At 37.5% G+C, this 27875-nt stretch overlaps 1 protein-coding gene across 2 annotated transcripts; it reads left to right on the top strand.

Annotated features, from left to right (window-relative positions):
• LOC121859706 (leucine-rich PPR motif-containing protein, mitochondrial-like) lies at positions 1-20545 on the top strand. 2 transcript variants are annotated; one of them, XM_042356629.1, is made up of 18 exons: positions 3-150; positions 893-1248; positions 2407-2483; positions 5042-5232; positions 7061-7304; positions 8194-8379; positions 9306-9519; positions 11090-11302; positions 12402-12523; positions 12954-13064; positions 13752-13919; positions 14181-14321; positions 16197-16392; positions 16525-16741; positions 17368-17511; positions 18390-18522; positions 19064-19223; positions 19672-20545. In XM_042356629.1, exons 1-18 carry the CDS (start codon positions 23-25, stop codon positions 19812-19814), a joined length of 3144 nt encoding a protein of 1047 aa, XP_042212563.1. In that variant the 5' UTR covers positions 3-22; the 3' UTR covers positions 19815-20545. The 2 variants fall into 2 exon arrangements, with proteins under 2 accessions (XP_042212564.1, XP_042212563.1); XM_042356630.1 differs by lacking the exons at positions 18390-18522; positions 19064-19223; positions 19672-20545 and adding an exon at positions 18121-18375 and having other exon boundaries at positions 1-150; positions 17368-17558.
• The last annotated feature ends 7330 nt before the right edge of the window (positions 20546-27875 follow it).

Genomic DNA, 27875 nt, shown 5'->3' with positions numbered 1-27875 from the left:
CGGCCGTTTGTTTTTGTTGACCATGGCCAGCCGCCTGAGAGTGTCCCTCCTGCAGTGTGTTGTAAGACATTATGGCATCAGGCGAGCACCGCTACAACTTGCTGTAGTTAATGGATACCAAAATAACACGACATCAAGAGTATTTTATAGGTAAGTATCGTGAATGGAATATTAAGTGTGATAATGTAGTGTAATGTACGGTAGTGGAGACAGCTGACTGTACATTGTTTAAACGCCTTTTAAAGTTATTCAAGAACAGAACAACTCAAGTTATACAGCCCAGCAGCAGACGTAAATTTGCTGTAAAATTATTGGTGATAGTTTTCTTTTTCACCGTAACTATAGTTACCTCCAGTTTTTCATAGACTACAACATCCTTCCTTCCAAAAGAGACTGTCCAGACTGCGGGAACCCTTGTGCTTTACGACCAGCGAGTAATTTGTTCCAGTGTAACAAAAAATAATTAATAAGAAAAACAAGCAGCCACATTCACTAAGACCATAGCACAATCCTTCATCACTACCTTATCGCCTTGGCTGTTTTGCTCATTTTCTCACTGCAAATATAATTTATCCCGTTCTCGCTGAATCAGTTGATAAAATATAAAGATTGTGAAGATAAAGTGAACCTTTAGCCATGTCTGCACAGTAGCTGCCTTTTTTGTGAGCTCTTCTCAGATACTTCAATACTCAAATACATTTGAGTCTTAGTTGTCATAGCCAAACTTAACCCAATCATTCAACTTGACCACCAAACAAGGCATGAATGAACCTGAGAGTGGAGCTCATTGTACAGGTTGCTTACTGATAACTTGTTAACTTCTGTTATTCTAACTGGTCAAGTGCTTTATTGTACAAAATATACAGTAATTTCTTTTCTTTTTCTCTTTCAGGGCAACCGTACCTGAAACCCCATTACCTTCGATAGACAAACGTATTGGAGGTAGACTTCTGAAGCAAGATTTAGACAGAAATAATGAAGCTTCATCTCAGATTAACCCTGACAAGAAAGAGAAAAAAGAAGTGGAAGAAACACTTAAAATTTTGAAAATGAAACTAGAAAGACTTGGACGTTTGAATGTTAGTGACATTGAGCGATGTGTGAGAAGTTTGAAGAACCACTTGGAGGAACTAACGGATGATGATTGTCTAAAGCTTCTGCAATTCACCCTAAGGATGGCGGAAGACGATTATCGACCCTGTGCAAATGTTGTGTCATGTGTTTGGATGCTGTGCACTAACAGATCAAGTTAGTTCATATTCTGTACACTATATACTGTAGATTTTTTTTCGGTTCACACATATTATTCCTTATCTTTTATATTTTCCTTATAAAGTTCAGGTAGTTCAACTTTATTGCAAGTGTTCCATTTCAGCTGATATAAACAAAGTTGATCATCTAATTTACCACTCAATTGCCAGTCTACTAAGCACCCAAATATGGAGAAAAAAAATTCACTGGGTAATCACTCTACACTGTACTGGTATTCATAGAAGCATTTTCCTTTTGTGTTTCATTGAGGGTTGTTTCCATGAAAATAAGAGTAGCATAATATTGTCTGTTAATCTGTTTGTACATGCAGTATACAGGTTTAGGGAGCCTTGTTTGGAACTAAATGTCATAACCTGGATGTCTGTGAGCAGTGGTGTTCTATATACTGTATACTACTGTACAATTGAGAGGCACATGTTTGTTCTCCCTCTCTTGGCCATTTGTCAAATTATCTTTCTTCACCACACTTATGTCATATAATATCTCAATTCAACTAAAAAAAAAGAAAACCATCTCCCTGTTTCTTCATACAAAGTGTTCCTTGTGAAGCACTGTTGGGCCTTTTTTCACTTATACATGATTTGGGGCAATTTGTAAAGACGTAATTGCATAGCTACATGTGTAAACAACTCTTACTGTAAGCTTCTCTGCACATATAGAAGGTTCTCTATTGATTCTTTCTCGTGTTTTTTTTTTATTTTTCTTACCGTAGCATTGTGATAAAATGAAACATGTTGCATACTCATAAATACTGTACAGTATTTTGCTCTTAAAAAGAAACTGTAATAAATCGAAACTGTAAAATGTGAATACACCTGTACAGTATGTACAGGGTATGTGGTAAAGGAGAACTAATGGTATGCTGTAGTGATTATTTAAAATTGATTAGCATTATTATTTACAGAAGCTTTTTTCTGTTTGTTTCCACAATATTATTTGTGAGAAATCTTTTCCCATAATTAAACTTCTTCCTCAGGCAGTTATTTTTTTAATTCATTACATTAATATTTTAAGAAAATTTAAGTGTATTAGAATTACAACAGATATATGGATACAGTACAGTATACTGTACCATACTGTGATGCATGTGTAAAATTTGTTAATAGAATTTGTGCAACATTTAAATCATTTCAGGTGCAAGTCTTACAGTGGAACACTTTGAGCTGTACCTACGTACAAGTCGACTTGCTGAGTCTACCTGTACATCTGAGGTAAAAAATGTTTAAGAGATTAAAGTTTGTTATTGATACCATATTTGCAGAACAGATTTCAGGTAATATAGAATTTAAGTACTGTACTGTACAGTAGTACTTGTATTTTTTTTACATTATTTTATAAAGATATTTAAATAGAGACTAAAATATTAGATGTATCTATGAAATTTATGTATACCTGTAGAAATTTATGTACCTGTAGTATATTGTTGGGGCTCAAAGAAAGTTAATGTTAAACTTGTACAAAAGAATGCTGAATGTAGTAAGGTTTGCTTTGAGGAATGATTCAAACACTGCTACCTGAGTAGGCAAAAAATGCTTTCTGAGATAATGGATGAATGTAGAGTTATGAGAATGGATTGAACAAAGAATTAATTACAGTCATTGAGGACACTGAAAGTTCACTTCTTATATTATGTATGAAAGTTTAAAAGTTGAAGGTATGAAGAGGTATGTGTGACTGTTTCTACATGTTCTGTTAGCACTTTTCTGTTACTGTCTACAAGTGATGTAGGTCCCAATGAGATATTTGCGAGAGTATTAAAATAATGCAAGGAAGACTTTAGTATGCCTTTAGCATACTTGTTTAACATGTCATTAAAAATGGGTGTAGTACCAGAATCCTGGAGGAGAGTGAATGTGATACCGATTTTCAAGAAGGGAGATAGATCACTATACTCTAATTACCATCCAATCAGTTTAACATCAATAATAGGCAAATTACTGGGAGCAATAATTTCAAACTCAATTTAAAATCATCTCGAGAAACACAAGTTGATCAATGATTCCCAGCATGGCTTCACAAGTGGGTGTTCATGTCTGACAAATCTATTATCATTCATTTCACCTGTTTTTGAAGCAGTGGATGACAGACATGATTATGATGTGGTTTACCTTGACTTTAGCAAAGCCTTCGACAGGGTCCCCCATGAAAGACTAATATGTAAAGTGGAGGCTCATGGAATTGGAGGAGATATTTTAAACTGGATTAGGGCATGGTTAAAGGAGAGGAAACAGAGTCAGCATTAATGGTACTAAATCCGATTGGGGTAGTGTCACTGGTGGAGTACCCCAAGGCTCACTACTTGAATCATTACTATTCATTATATTCTTAAATGAAATAGACAGCAGCATAAGTAAATTTGCTGATGACAGTAAAATAGGGCATGAAATTAAATCTGATGAGGACTCCACAAAACTACAGGAAGACCTTAACAAATTTTTTGCATGATCTGAAAAGTGGCTGATGAAATTTAATGTGGACAAATGTAAAGTCTCGGAGTTTTAAACATAAACCAGATATCAGATGAACAATGTTGATATAGAGAAATCTGACTGAGAAAGATTTAGGTGTAATGATAAGTAGGAATCTTAAACCAAAACACCAATGTGTATTTTCTCGAAACAAGGCTAACAAAGTACTTGGGTTCATACAATATCTTGCACGTGTGAGATCTCACTTGGATTATGCAATTCAGTTCTGGTCACTGTACTACAGAATGGATATCAAATCCCTAGAAGGCATTCAGAGGAGGATGACAAGACTAATCTTGGGTATTAATAACCTTGAGTATTGAGACAGATTAAAGCATCTGAATTTGCACTCCCTCGAGAGATGTAGAGAGAGGGCCGATATGATTGAGGTGCAAAAATGGAAGTCAGAGTTAAACAAGGGTGATATAACAAAGGTACTTAAACTATTCAACCAGGAGTGAACTCGTAGCAATGGTTTTAAATTAAACAAATTTAGATGTAGGTGTGAGATCGGCAAAATGTTACTCAGTAGAAGTAAAAGTATCCCAAATTCAATGAGCTCAAGTAGAAGTAAAAATGTATCTCATTCATAAAGTACTCACGAACAATAAGAAACCCACAATATGATACCTAAAAAAATAAGGCAAACTAATTACAATACATATACTGTATACAGTTGGTACAATGCAATATCTTATGTATTTGGGGGGGCAAAAATGGCCACCCCAGCTGACTCGCAAGCCATGCCTGGCATATGATTTGAAATTTTGATCAGACCAACATTTGGTTAAGTGAATACAGTACTGCATTATCTTTGGATAGCAAAAAAATGAGGAGCAAGAATATAAAACTTGGATAAGCAAATTTTAAGATTGCAGGGATACCTATAGTCACCCATGAGGATTGTCCCCCTCCCAGCATATCCCACCTGAAGTTTACTAACACCGACACTACCTGGGGGCTAATCTTCAGGTGGTCCATAAATGCTAAAATTGCGAATGGTCATGGTCTTGACTACATCACTGCTTTCTATATAAGTTATGCTCCACTCTTCCCTTTTACTTATGATTTCTATGCTTCTTCAGCTACCACATACAAGAATGACAAAGAAATAATATACCTGTAGATAGGATATTGTTTTGGGTATTCTAGATAATGTAATGTTGGTTAACCCCTTCACTACGGGGATGCCAATTTTAATACTTGTACAGTATTTTATTTGACTAATGTCAGTCTTATTGCAATTCAGTAGTTGGTCAGGAATTGATTTCATGTATTCTTTTAATCTTTATTTTAAACAGGATATACTCAGCCTGTTGGAGAAATACCACCTCGAACCAAGTTTTGAAACCCTGGAGTTATTGATATTAATGATGGGTGACCTTGGAGACCTGGCAGGGGCTACCAGTATTCTCACCTTAATGAAGCAAAAAAATTTACCAATCACAGAGACTATATTTAGTGCCCTTATCATGGCACATGGTGTTAACAAGTGAGTTTTACATATTTAATCCTTGTATGTTCTCTGACAAGTCATTCTGTGCATACCTGAACTCAAAATTTTGTATTAATTCACCAAGTGTCATTTCTAAACACAGTCTTAATAATGTAAAATACTGTAGTACTGTACAGTATTTCAGCATAATCTTTCATTTTACAAATAAGTCTGGAATTCCCTCTTTTATCATGAAATGAAATTGGTATATATTCAATGTTGGATGTGGGAATAATGTACAATCAGGGTAAAAAGTCTTGAACACTTAGCAATATCTGGCATCAACTTCTGAGTTATATATATATGATTGGGATACTGTATACTAATAACACTACTTGTTATCACATATTATGCTTGAATCACAAAATGGGATAAAACTCTCCTTAATACCCAAGACCTTCGGGTACTACATGCCAATTACTGTTAAAAATGTTCAAGACTTTTGACCCCGACTGTACCATGATTGTGGTGTGCAAGAAAGAAGGGATGATTTTAATCACAGTACGTATACATGTCTGCTCTTGTAGGTGATACAGTATACCTATTGGTTACTGGTAACTTCCTTTAAAGAAATATTCTACAGTATTGTTTTGTTGATCTTTTTTAACCCACTATAGACTCCTTGTCTCTGCATAAATTTATACAAGTCTCTAACAGGTGTCACTTTCATACTTATTGCAAAGTTTTATACATACTGTACTGTGCTACATTTTACCACACTGAGATGATCTTTCACACATTCTGCTCATCCATTCTCTCCAGATGTTCATCACACTTGCCCCTCATAATATGTTTCAGTGACTTGTGAATACCATCTCTCTCTCTCTCTTAACCCATAGATGGTCAATTAATTTAACCTAAGTTGTGCCGAGATGGTAAAAGATTTTCCACATTCTTTTTGTTGGCTAAAACAATCCTAAAGGACCCTCAAAATCACATGGTAACAGTAAAAAGCACACCTGTAAGCTCCTTGCATGGTTTAAAAGTCCCAGGTAGTTGAACGTTGCCATGCATGCAGTGTCATTCAGAGATACCAGCATGTCTGCTACCACTTTTACTTCATTATGTTATATAATTATCAATATTGTATACCTATAAAATTAGTTCTATACATGTATATACACCATGTATACTGGAAGCACAAAGTTGCATGTCAGCACCCTGAAATTTTTCACTGGGAGATATGGCAATGCTGCAGTGTGGAAGGCGGGAATATGACGCTCTTCCCTTCACCACACGCACACACACCCTTGTCTCTGTTTTTGTGGCATTCACACATTCATCTATTTATAGCCACAAGTTGCCAGGTCTTATAAAATGAGTTATTCTACAGATCTAGACCCATAGGAGCACTTAACAAAGCCCAAAGAACCCTAGCTTAACATGATGTAAACTACGTCAGTGACCAATTAGTGTATGGCAAGGGATGATGTAATTTACGTCATTGACCATTAACAGGTTAAAACCCCATCTCATTTCTCTTAACCACTTACAAAATTTGTCTTAAAATGTATACTTTGTACAGTACATTGAAGTACAGTACAGTGCAGTGCTGTGCAGTGCTGTGCAGTAAAGTACAGTACAGTACAGTTATCAGCAATTCTAGTATAAGTGGTGCACATTTATCCTGCATATTTTTGAGCAAGTTAAATGGTTGTTGTCATCACCACCTGTTTTTGTATGATAAAATAATTTCAGAAGTACTATGTGAGGTAAATGATTACAGTATTAAGATCAGTAATAAATGAATTATTTTCTTTTTATTGCAGCAAAGGTAAATGCACCCAATTTATGTAGAACCGTAATTGAAGTTTCATTATTACAGGGATTGTAAAGGAATAGAATCAGTGTATGATGCCATGAGAAGTGTACAAATAACCCCCACCAGCATTACTTATGAAGCCTTGGTAAATGCATACGGAATTGCTGGTCAGATATTGCAGATGAAGCAAGTGGTTGCTCAGATGAAACAAGCCAGGGTTGCCTTAACTCATAGTCAGTTGGCATCACTACTACTTAACCTAGTCAAGAGCAGTCAAGCTGGAGTGGAATTTGAGAATATGGATTATGTAAGTTTTATGTTGCATCCACTTCTTGTCTCTATTGGATGCTGTACTGTTCCACAATGTGAGTTTGTCAGCATCTAGCCTTTATAATTTTTTTTAGCTTCCAGTTGGATATTTGCACGTGGGTTATATACTGTATGTATGAAATACAAAATAAGACTATTTTAGTTTATATAGAATTAAGATGATGAATTCATTCTCTAAATAATTGCATACACATTATTTGAGACAAGATTTTATTTTGTTGATTGTTAAGTATGGGGCTGCCAACATTCATATGGCTAATGATACTTTGGGGGGGGGGGGGCCTGTACGTTACAGCATTTGCTGGTAACACTATATTCTGAAGATGTTTTTTATTATTATTTTACACGTTCTCTCTGGTAGTGCATTCTTATATACTCCCGAGAGTATAGTGCATTTAAATAATAATCATTCTTTTGTGCCTTGATTGTGTTTTGGGTTTAGTAAGTTTAGCTATGGGATTCTCAGGTTTGTATTGTACACCCCTAACTGTTGATGCCTGTCGCTTTAACTTTGTTGAGAAAGTGTTATTTCATTACTTTTAAGTTATATGTAGTGAAAAAATAACACCACATGGATACAGGTATGCATGCGCACACAAACACAGTTTTTAACCTTTAAAAACTAACTTTGAGAAAAATTTAAATTGTGAAATTTTTGAGAAACTATGTGTTATCTTCATTACTTTCTTGCCACTTTTGTGTGAGGTGCATCATGGGGTACAGAAACTTTAGAGAAGGGGAGAATTATTAGAGGGAGTGGTGCAAGATGAATGTGTACAGTACTGTATAGTACAATACTGTATTAGGAAAGAATGAAGACAGCACATAGAAATATTTTGTTCATATCCTCACTCTTTTTTATCAAGATTGTTGAGCTGATGACAGAATGTAGCAACAAGTTGGACTTGTCCCGAGTGGTCCTACAGATGATACACTGTGGCCATGTGCGGGAAGCTGTTCATCTTCTGCCCACATTCCCACTGATACGTAGTAACAATCACCTCTATTCCAATGCCCTGGTCTATATTCGTGAGATGGTCTATGCTCATGTGGTAAGTGAAGTTTTTAATAAAATAGCTATAAACAAAATAGATGGCAGTTTAATTCACTTGTAAATCACAACATTTAAATGTACTTTTCTGATGATGCATTTGTTTATCATGTCTGCACAGGACTCTTTTCTTTGGGGTAACCTGCAGAGTGAAGTGTGTAATACTGTACAAATGAGATCAAAACAGACTCGGAGAGAAAATTGCTCCCATAGGTGTAGATAGATTGAGAGCAATAATGTTTTGGTTAGTTGTGGAGAGAGTATTAAAACAAATGGATTTTCATTGGAGCCAATTTTTTTAAGAGATAGGGCTGCATCACTAGAAAAGAACATACTGCATAATTGGAGTAAACTGCCATGTTTGTGTTTAAAGCTTTTACATTAAAACATTAAAGAAATCATTGTGTTATATATGCAGTAAATGGGAAACCCTGTATTTGAGGTTTATGTTCAGATAAATACAGTAATATAGTGAGCCGCTGCCAGAAAATAAAACATATATTTTGCCATAAATTTTAACAAATTTATCCAGAGATATTTCAATAATTATTTCAATTTTATCATGCATAATATTTCCACCAGTATACTGTAATAACTTTGTGGAGAAGCTTTCCACATTGTAATAACTGTAAGAAACATTAAAAATTTTATATTTGTTAAGTAATGGGTTCCTCATGTATAACCTATGTTGTTCTTGATTCCTGCCAGCCTGCACTATCAGAGAAATAGGCTTACAAAAGTGATACTTGTGGCAGTCAGAATTTTTATAAAAAGTTCTGTCAATGTCACCCTTCTTTAATTAATATACCGTACCTGGCATGGAATCTACTTAGAATTTATATTATTTTGTAATTTACCATCATTTGGTATTTATTTTATTTCACTATGAATACAATACAGTATTGTAACTGATACTTTTTGTAACAGGAACCCTGTCTGCTAGTTGAAATGTGTAAGGAGCTTCAGCACAAAGAAATAAACCTGTTTGCACTACAAGTCGCTCTCGAGTATACCTTAAGAGAGAAGAGGGAGAAATTGGCATGGGCTCTTCTGAAAGCAGTTAAGGAGAGTGGCAGCCCTATCCGGCAACACTATTTTTGGCCTTTATTTCACATGAACGCTGTGGCCAGTGAACCCTCAAGTAAGCTTCAGATAACTTGATGTAATTACAGTAGTAAAGTTTGTACTTAATCTTGGAATTTTCTGTACCTGGTGTGTGATCAATTGATTTGAAAAAGATAAACAAATGTTACACTGAATGAAAATTGGAATGTTTTAGATCAGGGGTCACCAAACTTTTTTCACAGTGGGCCGGATAACTGAAAGAATGACGAGCGCGGGCCGCATAATCATTCTGTTCAATACTTGCAAGCCAGAACAAAAGCTCTGGTAACGTCAGAGCGTAGGCGGAGCTACCACGAGCCGGGGAAGGACTTGGGATCAGGCCCGCGGGCCGTAGTTTGGTGACCCCTGTTTTAGATTGATTGCAGATGAGGATTTTTGAGAGAATGAACATGGAATCTTTTGGGAGTGAAAGATGGTGGGAGACTTTGAGAGTAAATGAAAATGGGAATAAATCTGAACATTGCATGGTGATTGGAACCTTCATGACATTTCAAATTTGTGATGAAAATGAATTGGATAGACAAAGAACATTCACTTTTTGTGACAGTTTTGGGATTTACAATATTACATGCAGCATGAGTTAAGATATGTAGACTTGTGTTAATCACTAAAATTGTTACTCATACAGTAGTTTCCCCCATTAGCCAGAATAATTGGCGCAGAGCAGTTCCGGGTTTGAGAGATTTCCGGGTATGGAGACAAATTTTTCTCATTCCTGGAATTTTTCTGGGTACTGGTTAAAGTTTTCCAAGAGTCTAAACTATATATCTTGCATGGAGAGATTTAACTGCAGTTGGACAGACACGGCTGTATTTATTTATGCAAACACTACTATACATGTAGTACAGTATAATATATTGTAAGTACACAAAATATACTACTGTACAGTATACATTATGCTGTACTCACCAGCAGATGCTATTTCGTATTAAAGTACAAACAGTATTTAAATCCTTGTGCATGCTTTTCCGGTTCTATATATCTAGTTATTAAGAAATTATAATGAAGATTAAGTCAAAAGAATTTACTACAGTAATAGGTACAGGAATTGATGTAAAAAGTTGTGAATCAATGTGGATGTCAGAGGTTCACTTTTATACTGTGTGTGCTAGTTGAGGATATGAGAAAGTACTACTGTATGTGCGTATACTTCTACTTGCTGTCTTAGCTCTGTATTTGATTGCAGTGCTTGTATTTTTTATGTAAAGAATTTTGTTTTCCTATCATGATACCTCTGCAAATTTTCTTTCTAATTTCAGTACATGTTTCATTCTTACTAAACATTTTACCCAAGGTTGTAGCATAGTGTGTGCCTCCTCAATGGTAAAGATATTTTTGAGTCCAATTAATCAATCGATTAATCAGTCAAAAGTGTCATCCTTATGTCAGAGGGTTGGCAACCACAGTCCTCCACTCTAAACATTGTTGGGCTGTTTTCACCAATCCCTCAAGATATTGCATCTCACCGAGGACCCAGTCTCTGCTTTTCCCGGGCCCTCCTCCATCTTCATCATCATACTAAACTAACACATTGATATTAAGGATTATTAATAAAAATATATTCTGAAAGCTTATTGTGCTTACAGAACTAATAGAGTGTGTGCATGAGATGTTAGAGATGGGTGAGAGCCCCAGCTTGGAAACACTGAAGGATCATGTTATTCCTGGTCTCACTGTCAACCACCCAAATTTAACCATGAAGATGCTCAACCGTGCAGGACTGACGGTAACCGTGGCAGCAACTCCATTACTGATTGTACTCATAAAAAACAACATGTATAAACAAGCATTTGAATTTGGTAAGTATTGTTTTCTGTAACACTGATTTACTCTATTTATTGAAGATAAGTAATACTGCATCAGTCTCTCTCGTTATAATTTTATTACTACTGTACTATGTCCTGTTGGGGATGATTCCCCTCCCAATCCATTAGCAGTGCTCCCCCTCCTACTCTAGCACACAAAGAATGTTTAATCTCTTTTTTATTTGGCTTTAGGGTAGGAATTTCTTTTACTATTTTTGCATGTGTGCATTGAACTAATAAAAAAAATATGAAGAACGTTTTATTTATCTACCTAAAATTATGACCTGAAAAATAGCCATAACATAACTCCTCTCAGCTCATCCTGTTAACTGTATAGATTTATGTTTATACAGTATATCTTAATATCAGATCTGGTTGGTTGGTACTGAAGAACATATTTTAATATACAGTGTAGTTGCCACTGTAGATTAAACTAGACTGCCCTGGCTTTTTGCATGACTTTTGCATGCCTTTCTCCTTATTACATCAACTTCACATTCAGTGTTATTGTTATATGTTATCTTTTGGAACTTTTCTTGTCAGTTCCACTCAGAGGCGTGTTTCCAGTCATGTTGCCCGTTTATTAATGTCTAAATAATGGGATAAGTGATCAGAACAACATTGCATCACTGGAGGCTCAGTTAAACAGAATGTGAACAGAACCACACCATGTATGGCACATATGAACACTTCATGTACCATGTACAGTATTAAACTGTATGAAAATAGAACCTTTTAGTTAGAGGTCCAGGCATTTTCTGATGGCAGGATAGCTGATATACTAAGACTCCATATTTTGCACCTAGTAGATAAGTCAACTCTTATGTAAACATCATCTAGACAATATACTGAAGTATTCTGTACCAATAATTAAGATGGCTTACACTTGCTTGCATGCTGGTGGTTTCTAATAGATGAACTTAAAAATGAGTTAGAAGATATCAGAGAAATGAAACTCCAGCTCTGGTTCTGTGGCACATTATTAGTGGGTGCATTAGGATGTTGTGCAGTAGAGGCTATAGTGTAACTGCTATTTCTTGTTGAAAATGAGTCACTTTATTTGAATTCATTGAGTTTGTAATTTCTGTTTCAGTAAAGGAGACAAAAGTTCCCTTCTCTCTCCGTGATCTAACTGCCACTTTAGCTAGGTCTTGGTCGACCAGCCCCCGGGCCATCATCACCTTGTTGGCTCTCCTCATTAACAAGAACAAAGAGGTAAAGTGGTTGAAGGGATTAATTTTAGGTTATACAACAAATATGGAAAGTATGTGACAGTTACCTTTTAAATTAATAGTACAGTACAGTACTCCAAAAAGAGTAGATATTTATATGCACATAATTGATCAAGCTTACTGAAGTGACTACAAATCAGATGAAAAGAATGAATACAGACAGTCCCCGGGTTATGAATGAGTTTAAAAACCCACTGTATCATAGCCTAAGTCCTTATACTGTATACATCTATAACCACTTCATTTAAGAAAAATATAGTAAATTAAAGAAAGAAATAAGTCAGGTAAATAAAATACAGTATTGTACTGTACTGTAAATTTAAAGTTTAACCTCGTTCATATTAGTGGATGTTCGTATGTTCATAACCTGTACAACCTCTTTTTGTTAAACTTTATATTATGTATAACTTCAGAATTCGACTAAGAATGAGTTTGCTGAAGAAGATTGGGGAGGACAGTTTCTACTTGATTTAGCCACTTCAAGAACTGGTCTTAATGATGAGCAAATTTGTCCTCTGTTTGAGGTTAGTAGTTGGGTTTTTGCTTCCTCCCTTTGTTACAGACTCTAGTTCAGTACCTAGAAGAAACTTAGTCTAGAGTCTTAAGAATTTGGAGTCTGGCATATCATAAGGAAAGCAAGACCTGAAAATTTCTGGTATCCAAGTGACCAGAGATATATACCCAGAACAGGAGGATAGGCTTACTTCCTTCAATGGAGGGATGCTTAACTTCAACACAGGGTCACCACTTTTACTATTTTATTTGGCTAATGCCAGACAATTTTATTCACCAGAGAGATGCCCCTGTACAAAAGGTGTTAAAGAGTAAAAAGAAAGGAGAAAAGGGGAATGAAAAAAGGCATATGACATGATTTGGGCAACTTTTCCCATGAAGTTTAGTCTTCATTAAAATTTTGGATGCCAGAAATGATTTTTTCTTTAGGCTCAGGAAGAAGGTCCTCTCTCCCTCTCTCCTTTTTTATAACTGCATGGTGGACTAGGGAAAGTACACATACCAGTGTTTCCTCTGAAGGGCAGTATAATTTAAAAGTGACCCATATTCAAGTTCACAGTTGTTTAGTATACCACGCATTGTAACAACTTTTACTCTTTGTTTTGATATGGAAATTATACATTATCAGCTGAAATAAAAATAAATCTCGTAGCTTAAGTGCTATAGTGTACATATACTTGATTCCTCCGACTCTTCAGGAACTACGGAAAAACAACATTGGAATCTCAGAAAATTCTGCTGACCTATTGATGACTCGGTCCAACAGGTCTATACAGCAGGCCATCAGGAATAATATCAGTATTATTCTTAATCCTAAAATGGGTCAACCTCCTAAGGAACAGGAATACAACATTCTGCCTCATCCGGTAAGTGGACAAGAACGAAATACAGCACTGTATTGTAGTGTACTTATCTCTCTCTTACAGCCTGGAGCATCTGCCACTTTGTTTTATTCATACATTGTATAAGTTTTATGTTATTCAGAAAAAAAAATAATCAAGTGAATGTGACACTGAGATGGTTTTAGCCTTACTCTATTTGGAAGTCTCTATAATACTACATTTTTCTGTTGATGATTTTGTGGCCAAATCAAAACTAATATTTTGTAATTAATATTCCTCATGTAGAAGAGTATGAGTACAGAGGAACTGGATGGTCACATGGTTGAACTTCAAGCAAAAAGTCTGAATGTGCGAGGAACTCTCCGTAAGCTGCTTCTCCAGCAAGCTACCAAAAATGAAACTGAGAATGTTTTGAGCCTCATGGAGGTAGGGCAAATGGGGGTTTATTTTACTTCATTCAGCCTAAGTGATAATGGAATATAATTCTTACTGCTTTGTTAGACATGTTTCAGCCACCTTACATTCATACAGGGAAAAGGTTTGGAAGGGTGAAAAATTATTCAGTCTTCAAGTACAGTATAGCAACTTATAGAAAGTGTATTTTTTACTGTTTTGCTTGTGTTTACAACCAAATATGATCTTATATAAAAATGTACCTTTTAATTCTTTTCCTTCTTTCATATTTCTTTACACATTTTATATGCCTCAGCTCCGCTAGTTGTTATTAGAACTGACTTCCACTGGGATATATTTTTTTTCACAGTTAAACTGTGTAAGAAGGCTGCCAGTGATTCTCCTTTGTATTAAACCTTTTCATACAAATGACTGTAACTGGTATGAGAGCTGTGATGTCATTCAAGACGGTGGCCAGCATTCAGCTGGCTGGATCTCGCGAAACTCACTATATTTTACGCCAATTATAAGACTTGGTTACATTAGGTAATGCTCGCGAAATTAAAAACGTGAAATGAAATCGAGCGAAATATGAGATCTTACTGTACAGTACTATATAGTATACTGTACAGTTATTGAAAAACAATGTAATGGAGAAGACTCCCCTACCCCGCAAATGGTGTGTGCCCGACCTCAGCACTACCCCTAACAATACTGCTGCGTACCTGCCCAGTCATAATGTCTGACGATGCCCTTTTACCTACAATTTTCTTGTTATGCATCCTGGTGTTAAGCTTTCAAACCAACCTTTGTTGGCTTGGAGGCTGGTGGTCATTTGTGAAGTACAGTACCAGCTGCACTGCTTAATGTCTCCACAAGATGGATGTAAATACATCTAATTTTCTGGCAGATCATGTTGCTATTCAGTCACTTTTCTTTGTGTCACATCTTCAGTGCATAGAGAGAGCACTTCTTCTGCCTTTTCTAGGCAAGGATTACAGGTCACATAAGCTACTTTTGTACTCCTGGTGTACTTCTTACCACACTGTAGCCATAATGTACTTTCACTTTTCTTTATACAGTAGTTCTCTCTGTTGACTCATTAGCATGAAAAGGACTGCCAACAGACGCTACACTTTCACCACGTGCAGGTTGACCAAGCAGTTCCATTCTCTGTTCTAATGACATTATGGTACATTACTTTCCAACCCCATATAATGAGCTTGTTGAGAACAGTGTCAGTGATATTTGCAGGCCAAGAGTTTCTGTCGCATTCTTTCTGCTCTGGGTTAAAAACCTCCTATGGTGGCCATGGAAACTTGCGGATACTTAAAACTTGAAACTATGGTTACTTAAATCAGCAAATGGTGAGGGATTACTGTGAGAGTGAAAGTGGGTTCCATAGGCATGACTGCTCGTTAGGGACAGTGTGGATATAGCACACTTTATACTTAGCCTTTAGTGCACAAGACTGGTACTGCACTCAACCATATTCACTTCCTTAAGTGCCCAGGAATCAAACCACTGATCCATGGAAAAGGAGGCGAGCACTGTACCCACTTGACCGCCACACTCCATTAGGGATTACTGTACAGTGTGGTACTTAATTTTATTATTATTAGATAAAGTAACTGGCTTACCTATGGTATCATTATTGAATTGGGGTCTTCGAGTTGTAAATTGGAGTAGCAGTCAAAGTAGTGTTCCTTGCTCTTATTAATTTGAGTTAAAACTGCCCAGTGGAAAATAGTATTGATAGCCAGTAGTGTTTCTCTTACAGTAATCAATAAATAATTTATTTCAATTTTCAGGACGTGTTTGCTAATTTTTTAGTTTTAATTTGCTGTTAAGGAAAAACTTATGAATTGTGCAGTGTTTGATTTTCCTCTTATATTTTACCATTTACAGAAGGCAAAGGAGGATGGGATTAAGCTAAGTGCGGGGATGATGGCAAGTATTCTCATGGCTTATGTCACTAACAAAAATGTTGAAGCAGCTATGAACTTGTACTCCACAATCCAAGTGGAACATCCATCATTTTCCTTAGACTCTTACAAAGTTATTGACCTTTGTACACTTTTAGTGGAAAATGGGAGAAGTCAAGGTGAGGATTTTGAAATACATGTACCTGTACAGTATAATATTTTAGCATAAAGAACTTCAAGTTTTCATGGCACAGTAAGTAACCAAGGTGTGTCAAGACACAGTATTTTATACTTGATAACTTTACTTGCAGAGGCAGTGGCAATGCTCAGACGGTACTTAGAGACGGAGAATAAGAAGACTGTATTTACCAGACAGATTAGAAGAAATTGTCGAAATCTGTTAATGGCTGCTGCTTCAACTTGCAACTACGAACTGACTAAGGAAATATTTGACACACTTGTTTCTGGGGGCCTGATGGAGCCAGATAATCTTGTTCTTGGAACCCTGGTGAAGTGCAGACTAAATAGGTTAGCTTTTAATACTTATTCATGACCATTATTAATACTGATGTACGGTTGTGGACAAAATTACTTGAACACTGGACAGTAATATATCTGGCATCTGCTTCTGGATCTTGTATATGGTTGGTTTGTATGTAATAACGCTGCTTTCATCACATATTAAGTCAGAACAACAAAATGGAAAAGATAACTCCTTAATACAAAGAAAATTCTAAGAAAATACATTAAAATTTCAAACCTCCTCACCTAATGATCTTCAAGTACATGCCGACAATGGTAGTGATTATTATGGTATCTTTCAATTTCTCCTTCCAATCCTCATTCTCTGTCATCCAGGCAATTTGGAATACAGTACAGTAGTTAGAAATGGAGTATTGGACATAGACATTTAGATTTAATATTTTTCATTCCTGTTCCCAGGTTTTTCTATATCTTGAAACACAGTACTGGACTGATATCCAATAACCATTACCTTGTCATTGCACCTGTACTTACATTATTGATGCTCTTCATGCTCCAAAGAGTCAAGTATATATCAAATGATAGATGAATAGGATTATGAAGTACTGTACAGGTAATATGTTTATATTTTATGAAAGATTCTGCTTAACAGCTTTTTTTTTTAATTACAGTGGTGACCTACCAGCAGCAGTTAAAGAAGCAGAAATTATCTATAAAAGTTACAAAAGTCTCCCCATGAGGATTGAAATTCTTATTCACCTCATTCACCAGTCGAAATGTCTGAATGAGACAGTGAATACATCTACTGTGTCCAGGTGAGGCTTTGACAAATAGTTTTTGGCAATTAGTCCAGGGAGCACAGGTACAGTGACCGCTTAACTTAACTTGCTAACGAAATTTGTTAACTGCTTAGGATCTTCAGTTAACAACAAAAATTGTACATTCTAACCACCTCAATGTTTTGTTGACTGACGCAACCACTTTAGTATCAGTCCGCAATACATTAATGTTCTGGTAAATTTACTATTTAGTAATATCAAGGTTTATACTTTCAATAATTTTAAGTTTATATTAATTTTTGATTTAATTATTGAAATAAGGTAAATGCTAGTTTGCGCATCAGTCTAAACACCGTCTGTTTCACTGAGGTACATCTGTTGAGACTCTTCCATTTTCTGTGTTTTTTGTCATTTTGAAATATATTTTATTGAATATATTGCGTGGTGTTATTTAATTCTTTTACGAGAGCTAAAATTTTATTGATGCATGGGTGACTCTCATGTTTCTTTTTCCACCATTCTAAATCCATCATCATCATCATCATCCGGAGCCTTCACATACACACCTGTAGTGAACTTTACCTTTTGTTAATTTAAATTTCGTGAGTGGAACATACAAAAACATGGTTACTTTTTTTTTGTTGTGTACTTGTTTTGTGACTGGAGGTCATTGATTACCCAGATATTTTGGATACATTGTACATAGACCTCTTTCCTTTAAATAAATATTTTGTAAGAGGAACTATGTATATCCAGTAAGTGGCTGTTTTTAAAGCATTCCATGCTTACTTACACAGATCTTCATCTGATTTTTTAAATAATTGATGCTAGTTGCATTACTAGAAATTCTGTATTGTGAGCTATGTAATTGTACATATCACCTTTTATGTGTAACTTTTTTTGTCGCCCTCTAGCACAGCTGTTGATCTTCTGGAGCAAATGCTGAATATCATTGCTCAATTTCTTGGCTCTAAACAAGCAAAACATGACTTGTTGTTTGCTTGTTTGGAAGCCAAGCAACCCAATGATGCAAGAAAAGTGTTACAGGTTAGTAACGTTGATTCTTATTGTTAATGTAGAGGGTTTGTAGCAGCAAAAGACAGTGAAGATACAAGAAGGTTTAATAACCTTTTTCTTGGTATGGGTGCTAGTTGGCCAGGCAGGTACTGATTCCAATTCTTAATACAGTATACCCTCTCAATAAGGGACCTCTCAATAAATGGTACAGTATTCCCAATAAGGGACTCCTTTTTATCTGGTATAATTAGTGGATTCAGCTGGTAATCTGGTTATGGGAACATTCTCCACTATTGATCAGGCCTTTAAATTGTCCCAAAACAAACAGTTGAAGTGCATGGTACTAAAAGCACATTCAAATGACAGGATGCTTTGAAATTTAGTTGAGGGATACGATAAAACTGAGCGTGTGTGTGCACCTAGTTTGGTGAACTTTATGGTCAAGGAAAGGGGCAAAAGCTTGCAAGTTTCCTTTGACATTATAATTGATATAATTTAAATTATTTGTTAATTTTTGTTTGCAATTTTCTCTCTGATTAGTAATTGTCACTTGCATTTTTTTTGTTTGCAGAGCTTGGGTGAAGAACTGGATAGGAATCTACTGAATCGCCAGTTTGATAGATACTCAAAGCTAGAACAGGATGAAGTTTTACTGCACTTCCTGACTGCTTCTCGAGGAAATAACACCATTGATCGGCATCGGGTATTTTCATCCCTTCTCAACATATACTGTTAGTTTTAATTGCATTTACTTTTGATATTCCTAAAACTAGACTCTCTATCCATATTACATCCAGCAGTTAAGTATTCTAGCACCAGGGATGCTAGAAATGTGCTGTAGTCAAATCTAGACACCAGCATAGGAAGATAAAGCTTGAGAGAGAGGACGGAAGAAAGAGATAGCAAGGAGAGGGTATTAAAAAAAGTGGATAAAAACAAGAAATTAAGGAGAAGGAAAGGGACAAAGGAATAAAGAGAAGAAGAAAATTAACAAAAGGAAGAGAAACATTTTGGACATTAAAAAAGCTAAACATTTCAGTGCGAGAGTTTCTAAAAAGTTGTCATCTCAGACCTTGACAAACAAACTTTCCTATTCCGGCATGTCACTAAACAGCTGTAGGGAATAGAATATACGCTAAAGTGCACTGTATTGTTAACAGCACCACTTCTCTTTCACAGATGTCCAGAGTGCGGGTGCCAAAGGTATGTCTCTGTGGACCATGATGCAAGAGGAGGACTTGTCCCCATCACAGACCTTCCTCACTACACTCGCATCACTCCTGGCTTCTAATAATATGAAAATACCTTTCCAGATCCAGTGATGTAACCAAAATTATGCACCAAAATTCTTACTTAAAATACACTCACAAAGTCATATAAAAATTATTAATTAAACCACACTCACAAACTTTTGATTACTTATAACACACTTACAAAATTCTTAATTAAAACACACTCGAAGAATGGTAGGTAACACTTATTTAAAAGATTGGCAAACTCATGTAGCTCACTTGCCAGCCAGTTCATCAGAAATATTCTCTCAAATGGCATCAATATTAAGAAGAAGAATGTACACAGTCTTTTGAGAATTTAGACCAGAACTATGGAAGATAATCTGTACGTGATGAGGGCTTTAAGGGTGGAATGTGTAGTTGGAAATAGCTAAAAATTAGGAAACTAAATAGCAATATACAGATAGTAATGATGAAATGGATTTACTATACAAAGGATAATTTTAGTTTTTATTCCCTGGGATCACATTATTAACTTTATATAGTGTGTGGAAACATGACCAGTGAAGTGAGGTGTTAAGGAAGATGTGACAGTAGAGTGAGTGTATGATAAAAATTGCTTATATTGTAAATTTATGCAGTACTGTATATATGTGTAAATATGTTTGTTGCCCAGGTGAAGTGGAATATTGCCTTTTCTAGTCATTGAATCTACTGGTAATGTAGTGTAATGACTTTTTCTGTATGTAATGTATATACTTGTACTGTATAAAAGGAGGGGCATCATCTAGTTGTAAAAATATACAGTATTCTGTAAATTGGATTGATTTTCAATATATCCTTGTTTATAAAAGAAAAATGTAATGTTATATAAAGCTAAATCTATAGATGTGTTTTTGGTGTGAAAATTTGCTATCAAAGACCTAACTAATAACTTTCATATGGTTAACTCCCTGAGGTACTGTAGTGTAACATTGCATTTGGATAGGATGGGAGTACAGTGCTTTTAGGTGTGTGTTACAACAAACTATGAAACCCCAGCATACATGAAATAAAAGTTTCATACTATGTGTAACATTAGTGATGCATCTACACTGCAAACCGTATATTGCATGTAGTTAAGTAATGTACAGTATGCTCTTCTTTATTCTAATGTGTTGTGTTTTTCAACCCAATTCATCAAATAAGTTTGTGTACTTTTATCATCAGAATAAACTCTGTTGGAAATATTTCACCAATAAATTTAATGTTCAGTAAAATGGATTGGTCTTAATGTCCATTAGTGTACATTAACATCATCAAACTTATTTGTCTTATATCTTTTCCCACAACAGAGAGAGAATTACCTAAATTCTATATTTATAGTAGATCTCCTTCCATATACAGGTATGCATAATTCTCATCCTAACACCCCAAAAGTTAGTTTGGCCCACTTTTATTTCATGCCTACATCTATTCTGTAAATTTCAAGTGATATCTGTATGTATCTTTAAGACAATCATATTTGTATCATGAGGTTTAAGGAATTGGAGGGGGAGGTGTGGGTTTTTGGGAGGAGTGTGGGTTGTGTGGAGACTGGAGAGGCAGTGAGTTGTGAGGTGGGGGTGTGGGATGTGTGGAGAGGCAGTGAGTTATGAGGTGTGGGATGTGAAGTAGTGTAGTCCTTAACCGGTACTGGGATGTGAGATGAGGTAGTGGGATGTGAAGTGAGGTGTAGAGTTCAGGAAGGGAGCCTTAGTCCTCACTAATGATTCGTAGGTACACAACGGATGGCGTCTTATCTGTGGTGTTGACAGCCACTTCTGCCTCTTCCCCCTTCCTCTCTTTTTTTTTCCCCTTTTTCTTTTTAACCACACCCCTCTCTTACTCCCCTCTCTACTTCCCTCTTTATTTCTCATCCTTCCTCCCAAGTTTTTCTCCATCCCGCTCATATAAAGTATATCTCATTTAAAATGCATATGTTCATTCTGTATGAAAGTTTTATTCCTGTGTATCCAAATCATCTGCTTACATTGTGCTCACAGGTATTAAATTGTGTGAGCTAGTGACTTTATGATACATACACACAATTCTATAAGAAAATTACATCTTGTGGTTTATGGTGTCTCAGAAAAATATATACACTGCCTTACAGATTTTTGTGGAGATTATATTACAACAGCATCATTGTCCTCACTTGTTGATGCGAGGACAATATCCCTGTTGTAATAAAAGCATTCAAGTGATCTTCACGAAAATCTGTAAAGAAGTGTGTATACATATTTTGAGACACCCTGTAGTAATGTAATACAGATAGTTGCCCCCAGGTATAGTGTTCCACCCTTCAGTGGCCTTACCGAACATGTGGCAACATCAGAATCATAGTGGAACCTTCTTTACATATATGTATTACATCTATCATATACAGTACCACAAACCTCGAGTACCCTCACCCTTTGTCATCCTCTTTCTCTCTCCTTTTTCTCCCACTCTCATACGTCCCACTTTGTCTCTCTCTCTGTTTCTCACTTCTCCCTCATTGTCGTACCTTTTGTCTCCCCCTCTATCTCTCTAACTCTGTTTCTCATTTCACTTTCGTGCCTCACCTTTAATCTCCCTATCTATCTCTTTCCTATTCCTTCCTCCGACCCATTGTCTCCCTCTTTCCCATCATGACTCCACCCCCTTACTTTTTCCCTTCCTCTCTATCTCCTCTTCCTACCATATTCATATCTTCTCTTCCTTTTTTCTTTGCTCTTCCTCCATTTCTCCATCCTTCCCTCCTGTTTTTCTTACACTCAGAATAGATTATTTTTAAACAGGTTACAACCCTTCTAATGAGAGAGAGAGAGAGAGAGAGAGATTAGGGATAATATTTCACTATCTGTTTGTCTAATTCCCCAAACTAGCTGTACACCTCTCACTCTCTCTTGTGCCTATTATTAAAAGACCACAGCTGAAGCGGTACTTTGAAGAAAAAACCAGCAAAAATCGGTAGTGTTATTTTTTTTCTCGGTTATTGACAACCATCAGCTTGAGGCAGAAAGGTATTTTATCGGATGCTCCAGTCATGCCCATATTAAGATTTAATAGAGAAAACTGAACCGGAATCTAATTGTGTGTGTGGAAAGAATTTATTCATTAACATCACCATACATTGAATCTGTGTATATAGACAATGCAGGTATTCTATGTACATAAAATTCAGTAGTCCAGATATACAAGTAATGTACAGTACTTTATAAACAGGGCGGGTATACAAACAATAGTAAACAGTAATGAATATGCGATACAGTATACGTGTGTTCAGCGATCATGACAGGTGTTGAGGTATGTGTCAACAGGCAGCTTTAGCGAGGTCATTAATAAGAAAGATGTGCATCAACACATACTCTGACACTCGCTGTTATCTCGACGGACTAGGCGTTTACAGCAGCCCGTCCCGTTATCTTCCGCGACGACACACGCCTACCACCACGCCCCTTAAGGTCCCCACCCCATCACCCTGCCCCACCATGTCTTAACACTCTCCTGCCTAAATTTCTCCCCCTCGACCACCACCTATTTCACCGAGTTTTACCCAATATGTCTAAAATCTCTCAATTCCTCCCCACCCCGCCTCCTGCACCCTATGTCTATAAACTCCCCAGCTCCTCCTCACCCAGTCTCTTCTATCCTGTAAGTCTATATTCCCTCCTCAGCTCCTTCCCACCCATTTAAACTTCCCTTATATGTTCATTCCCGCCCCTAACACTTCCCGTCCCATCTTTACATTACTAAACATCTATACTCCCGGCACCAGCCAGGCGAGACACTGGGTATGGGATTAAATCATATAAATTTTCATGAATTATTAATAATTTCCCTATGATAAAAGCGTAAAACAATCTATAATATTATTGGTTATAAGTGACTAAATAGCAGTTAAAATATCATGAGCATCGGTTTCACGACGACTGATCAACAAAGTCTCAAGAAGTTAAAATTAGGAAGGCTGTGAACTCCCGAGGAGGCGCACCGTGCTGCTGGTGGATTAAACAATAAACACTGCACCATAACTCCCGCAGGTGTCGACAGTCCTTATCTGATTATCGTTACACGAGTCGACAGAGTCTAAATAAGAATGAAAAATCGTCGGGATTCACCTGACACCCCCTAGAACGTACTGATGAAGACATGTATCATGACCTCGTTAAAAGATCCGCGGATGTGATCGAAAAATGTGAGGTTTGTTAACGATTTAGATGTTCCCTTCTCGTCTTACATAGAGCTGATGGAAGACTTAAAAAAAATTCTAATTAATTTTTACCACTAAGAGAGTGACGTCCTGCTTGAAGTAAATGCTGAGTAGCAATTACAAATACACAAGATTTTAGATGATATTCCAAACTTGTCAAACACGTAGCTGATATATGCCTACAACTTTAAACCTTAATCCCTAGCCATTTTTCATGATAAACAACTACTTAATATTTGCCAGAGAAGTTAATTAACAAATACAGCATAAAAAGACCCCGACAGTGTCCCGTTCAGACAGGGTACAAGAAGGATAAAGTTACCGTACTCAGATTGTTAAACCAAAGTCTATGAACTAAAAGTGTAAACAAACATTTTCTTTACGTAACGAGGAACACTAAATGAAGCTCTAGCTGCTGTTTCGTCTTGATTCACTCAGTAGATGAAAGCCCAAAGGATTCGCTCAGCCTGATTTATCTCCGTACAAATACAAATGCGGCAGCTATGAGTACCAGAGGTTCACCAAACCCTCTTCGTCTGCGCCTACTGCTGCGTAATACAACTTTCCCATATCTCAAGTCTTTGGCATCACGGGAACGCACCAAGTCGTGGTTTTGTCTCAGTGATATTACGACGTTCTTATTACCTCAGTTAGATAGAAAATTTAAGTGTAGATGTTGTGATTGTAGTAAGTGTGGTTGTGGCTGGTGTGGTTGTGGCTGGTGTGGTGAGGGATGATAAAGAGAGGGGAAAAGGATGGAGAGGAGAGGGGTAAGGGATGGAGAGGAGAGGGGTAAGGGATGGATAGGAGTGGTAAGGGATGGAGAGGAGAGAGGTGAGGGATGGAGAGGAGAGAGGTGAGGGATGGAGAGGAGAGAGGTGAGGGATGGAGAAGAGAGAGGTGAGGGATGGAGAGGAGAGGAGAGAGGTGAGGGATGGAGAGGAGAGGGGAGAGGTGAGGGATGGAGAGGAGAGAGGTGAGGGATGGCTGGAGAGAGGGGTGGAGAAGGGAGGGTGATCGGATGGTCTGACAGGTCGACGACAGATCAGATAAAACCCCAACCAAGCCCTCTGTAAGGCTCTCCCGCCCACCCACCCACTCTTCCACCCACCCAGTATCCCACCCACTCAGTATCCTACTCTTCCACCCACCCAGTCACCTATTAAGGCTGGGAAGTAGGTGTAATGGTCATTCTACTCCGTAAAGTCTCTATACAACAGGCTTGATTAGATTATGTCAGCTTTGGAGAGATTTGGTTAGATTCAGTTAGAAGCCAGATGAATGGTTTGGAGTCTCGTCTTAAAACTTGGATCTACTTTATCATGGCGGAGGAGAGGGGGAGGGGGTGAGTTCTTGGTCCTTATATATATGGTACTGAACGTGAGACAGGCACTATGTAGTATGGGAGATGATGATGATGAGAGATGAATATTATGTAAAGTTTTCATACAAGTTTAGTGACATTGATTCAGCATGTATATAAACAATACAGGTATACAATATTGCCTACACAGACACTGCAGGTATACAAACAATATACCCTCAGTAGACAGTGCACGTAAACAAATTATGGTAAACAGTATGTCGATTCAATCAAGGATACCCAAGGATATATGCTAAAATCTGTCCATTTTAACAGGCGCTAGTATGCAAATTTCCTGCATATGAGTCAGTGTTAGGAAAGGTCCTCCCCTTCTCCCTCTCGATCTGCTCCCCGCCCGACCCGCGCTGACCCGACTAAATGAAAAGACGGTCAGAGTCGACCTACTGCCCTGACGGGGATGTGTGTGTGGGAGGTCCTGAGACGGGGTGATGGACACATGCGGGAAGAGAACGGTGGTGGGGGAAGGGAAGGAAGAATGTGAACGAGAGGAGCTGAAGAACTAGGGGGAGGAAAGAGAGGAATGGGAAGGAGGGTTGGGAAGGAGGAGGAAGAGAAGGAGGAGGAAAAGGAGAAGAGAATAAAGGACGGGAGGAGAAGGAAATGAGAATAGAGGAGGGGAGAAGAAATGATGGGCAGGAGAGAAAACAGTGGAGGGGAAGGAGAACAGAGGAGGGGGAGAAGAGAAGAAGGGAGTGTGTAGAGAGAACGTAAATAGGAGGGAGGAAAGGAAATAAGGAGGAAGAGAGAAAGTGCATGAAGGGGATGGAAGGGTAGGAGATAAGAGAGGTAATGAAAAGGGGGAGGGGAGAAGGTGAAGGAGGAGGCAGGAGAAGATAATGGAAAAGAAGTGAAGGAGGAGAAAGAGAGGAAATGAAAGAATGAAAGGAGAAGAGGAAAGAGGAGGTGATTAAGGGGCAGACAGTGGATGGGGATGAAAGGAGAGAGAGAGAGAGAGAGAGAGAGAGAGAGAGAGAGAGAGAGAGAGAGAGAGAGAGAGAGCATATTGGGGGTAGAAGGAAGGATAGAAAGATAACTCAGAATAAGGGAGGAAGGGAATGGAAAACCAAAGACTAAGGAAAGGATTAAAAGAGGATGAAGAAGGAGGAAGGAAGGAAGGAGGCAAAGGCGGAGAAGGAAGGAGAGATGAGGAACAAGAAACAACTGAGGTGAATTCTGCCTCATTAACGTAACCAGTCTTTAGTAACACATAAGAATTGATTCAGGCAGAGGTATGGTATATGTTATTAGACGCTTGAGTTCTCTGTGGTTTCAAATCGTCTATATATCACGTTAACACTACACTGTGAACTCTTATATGTCCTTCCCACCTGATGCTAACACACACTCTCTCTCTCTCTCTATTGTTGTACAGGACACTTGTCTCGAGGTGGTGGTGGTATGGAGTGTATGTGTGTTTTAATGTTGTATGGGTGTGGAGGGTGTGTGAGGGTGTGGAGGGTGTGTGAGGGTGTGGAGGGTGTGTGAGGGTGGGTGTGGAGAGGGTGTGTGGAGAGGGTGTGTGAGGGTGTGTGGAGAGGGTGTGTGGAGGGAGTGTGTGGAGAGGGAGTGTGTGGAGGGAGTGTGTGGAGTGGGTGTGTGAGGGTGTTGAAGGGGGTGGGTGGTGCACAGGTTCCTCACGACCCTCACTCATTCATTCACCCGTGGACGACCCTGCTTCCTCTCTAACCCAACCGACTCCTCTTTTACTTTTCCTCCTCCTCCTCCACTTTCTCCTTCCTCCTAGAGAGAGAGAGAGAGAGAGAGAATCGCTTACAACCTAATATTATATAGCAAAAAGCGCTGAAAATTTTCCTATCAAAACGGCTTTTTTCCCTTAACCGATTTTTCGCTTTCTTATGCGATAAAAACTGACAGGTTAGTAAAAGTTTCGTCACCAACACGAAACAACGAGATATAAAGTGGCGCCTCTCTCGTTAACCTTCACTTAAGTCTCAAATCTCGTGTGGTTAAGATCTCGACGAAGGTTCAACTGGGCTCCGGCGTTTTTCTTTTGTTTCTGGTTAAATTTAGACAGAATCTTTGCCATTACGTTTGTTTTAAGGTACAGAGTGTAAATCCAGTGACGAGGCAAGCTAAAAGGGAGTTAGGGAATCATTTATAAAGCAGACTACTAGAACCTATACCTATCCTGACCTAACCTGGACTATTTATCAATCCTAAGGCAGTGTTGGTTAGTCTGGATAGGATACAAAAGGATGGGTTATACGTTTGGTTGGCTCGTGTGTTCTGCTGCATAAGTGACTCTCAAACTTTATTTTTTTCTTATTCTCAAGAGATTTATAGAGACTTAAACTTGTTGCCTTAGATCTCAAACATGAAGTAACTATGAACGTGAAGCTTAGTCGACCACCTTTCATATCACAATGATTTTTTTCTCTCACGATTTGTATCACAGCATATGTATCACAATAAACATATTAGATGATGATTCTGCCAAAAAAAGACCTTAGTAAGTTAAACAGATCCTCTAGCTTAATCCTAGCCAAAACAAATTTCCAAAAATGCCTACATTTACCTTGTCCGCTGGGTG

This window comes from Homarus americanus, unplaced genomic scaffold (genome assembly GCF_018991925.1).
Source record: "Homarus americanus isolate GMGI-L3 unplaced genomic scaffold, GMGI_Hamer_2.0 scaffold27231, whole genome shotgun sequence".
In the NCBI taxonomy this organism is placed as follows: domain Eukaryota; kingdom Metazoa; phylum Arthropoda; class Malacostraca; order Decapoda; family Nephropidae; genus Homarus; species Homarus americanus.
The sequence above is the reverse complement of the archived record's forward strand: the minus strand, read 5'-3'. Positions and strand labels throughout refer to the sequence as shown.

Excerpts from the sequence above, each read along its gene's own strand:
- LOC121859706 (XM_042356629.1), top strand. The coding sequence starts at position 23 with ATGGCCAGCCGCCTGAGAGTGTCCCTCCTGCAGTGTGTTGTAAGACAT. Across the intron at positions 2,484-5,041 it reads AGTCTACCTGTACATCTGAG|GATATACTCAGCCTGTTGGA; the intron begins GTAAAAAATGTT and ends TATTTTAAACAG. Across the intron at positions 19,224-19,671 it reads ATCCCTTCTCAACATATACT|ATGTCCAGAGTGCGGGTGCC; the intron begins GTTAGTTTTAAT and ends TCTCTTTCACAG.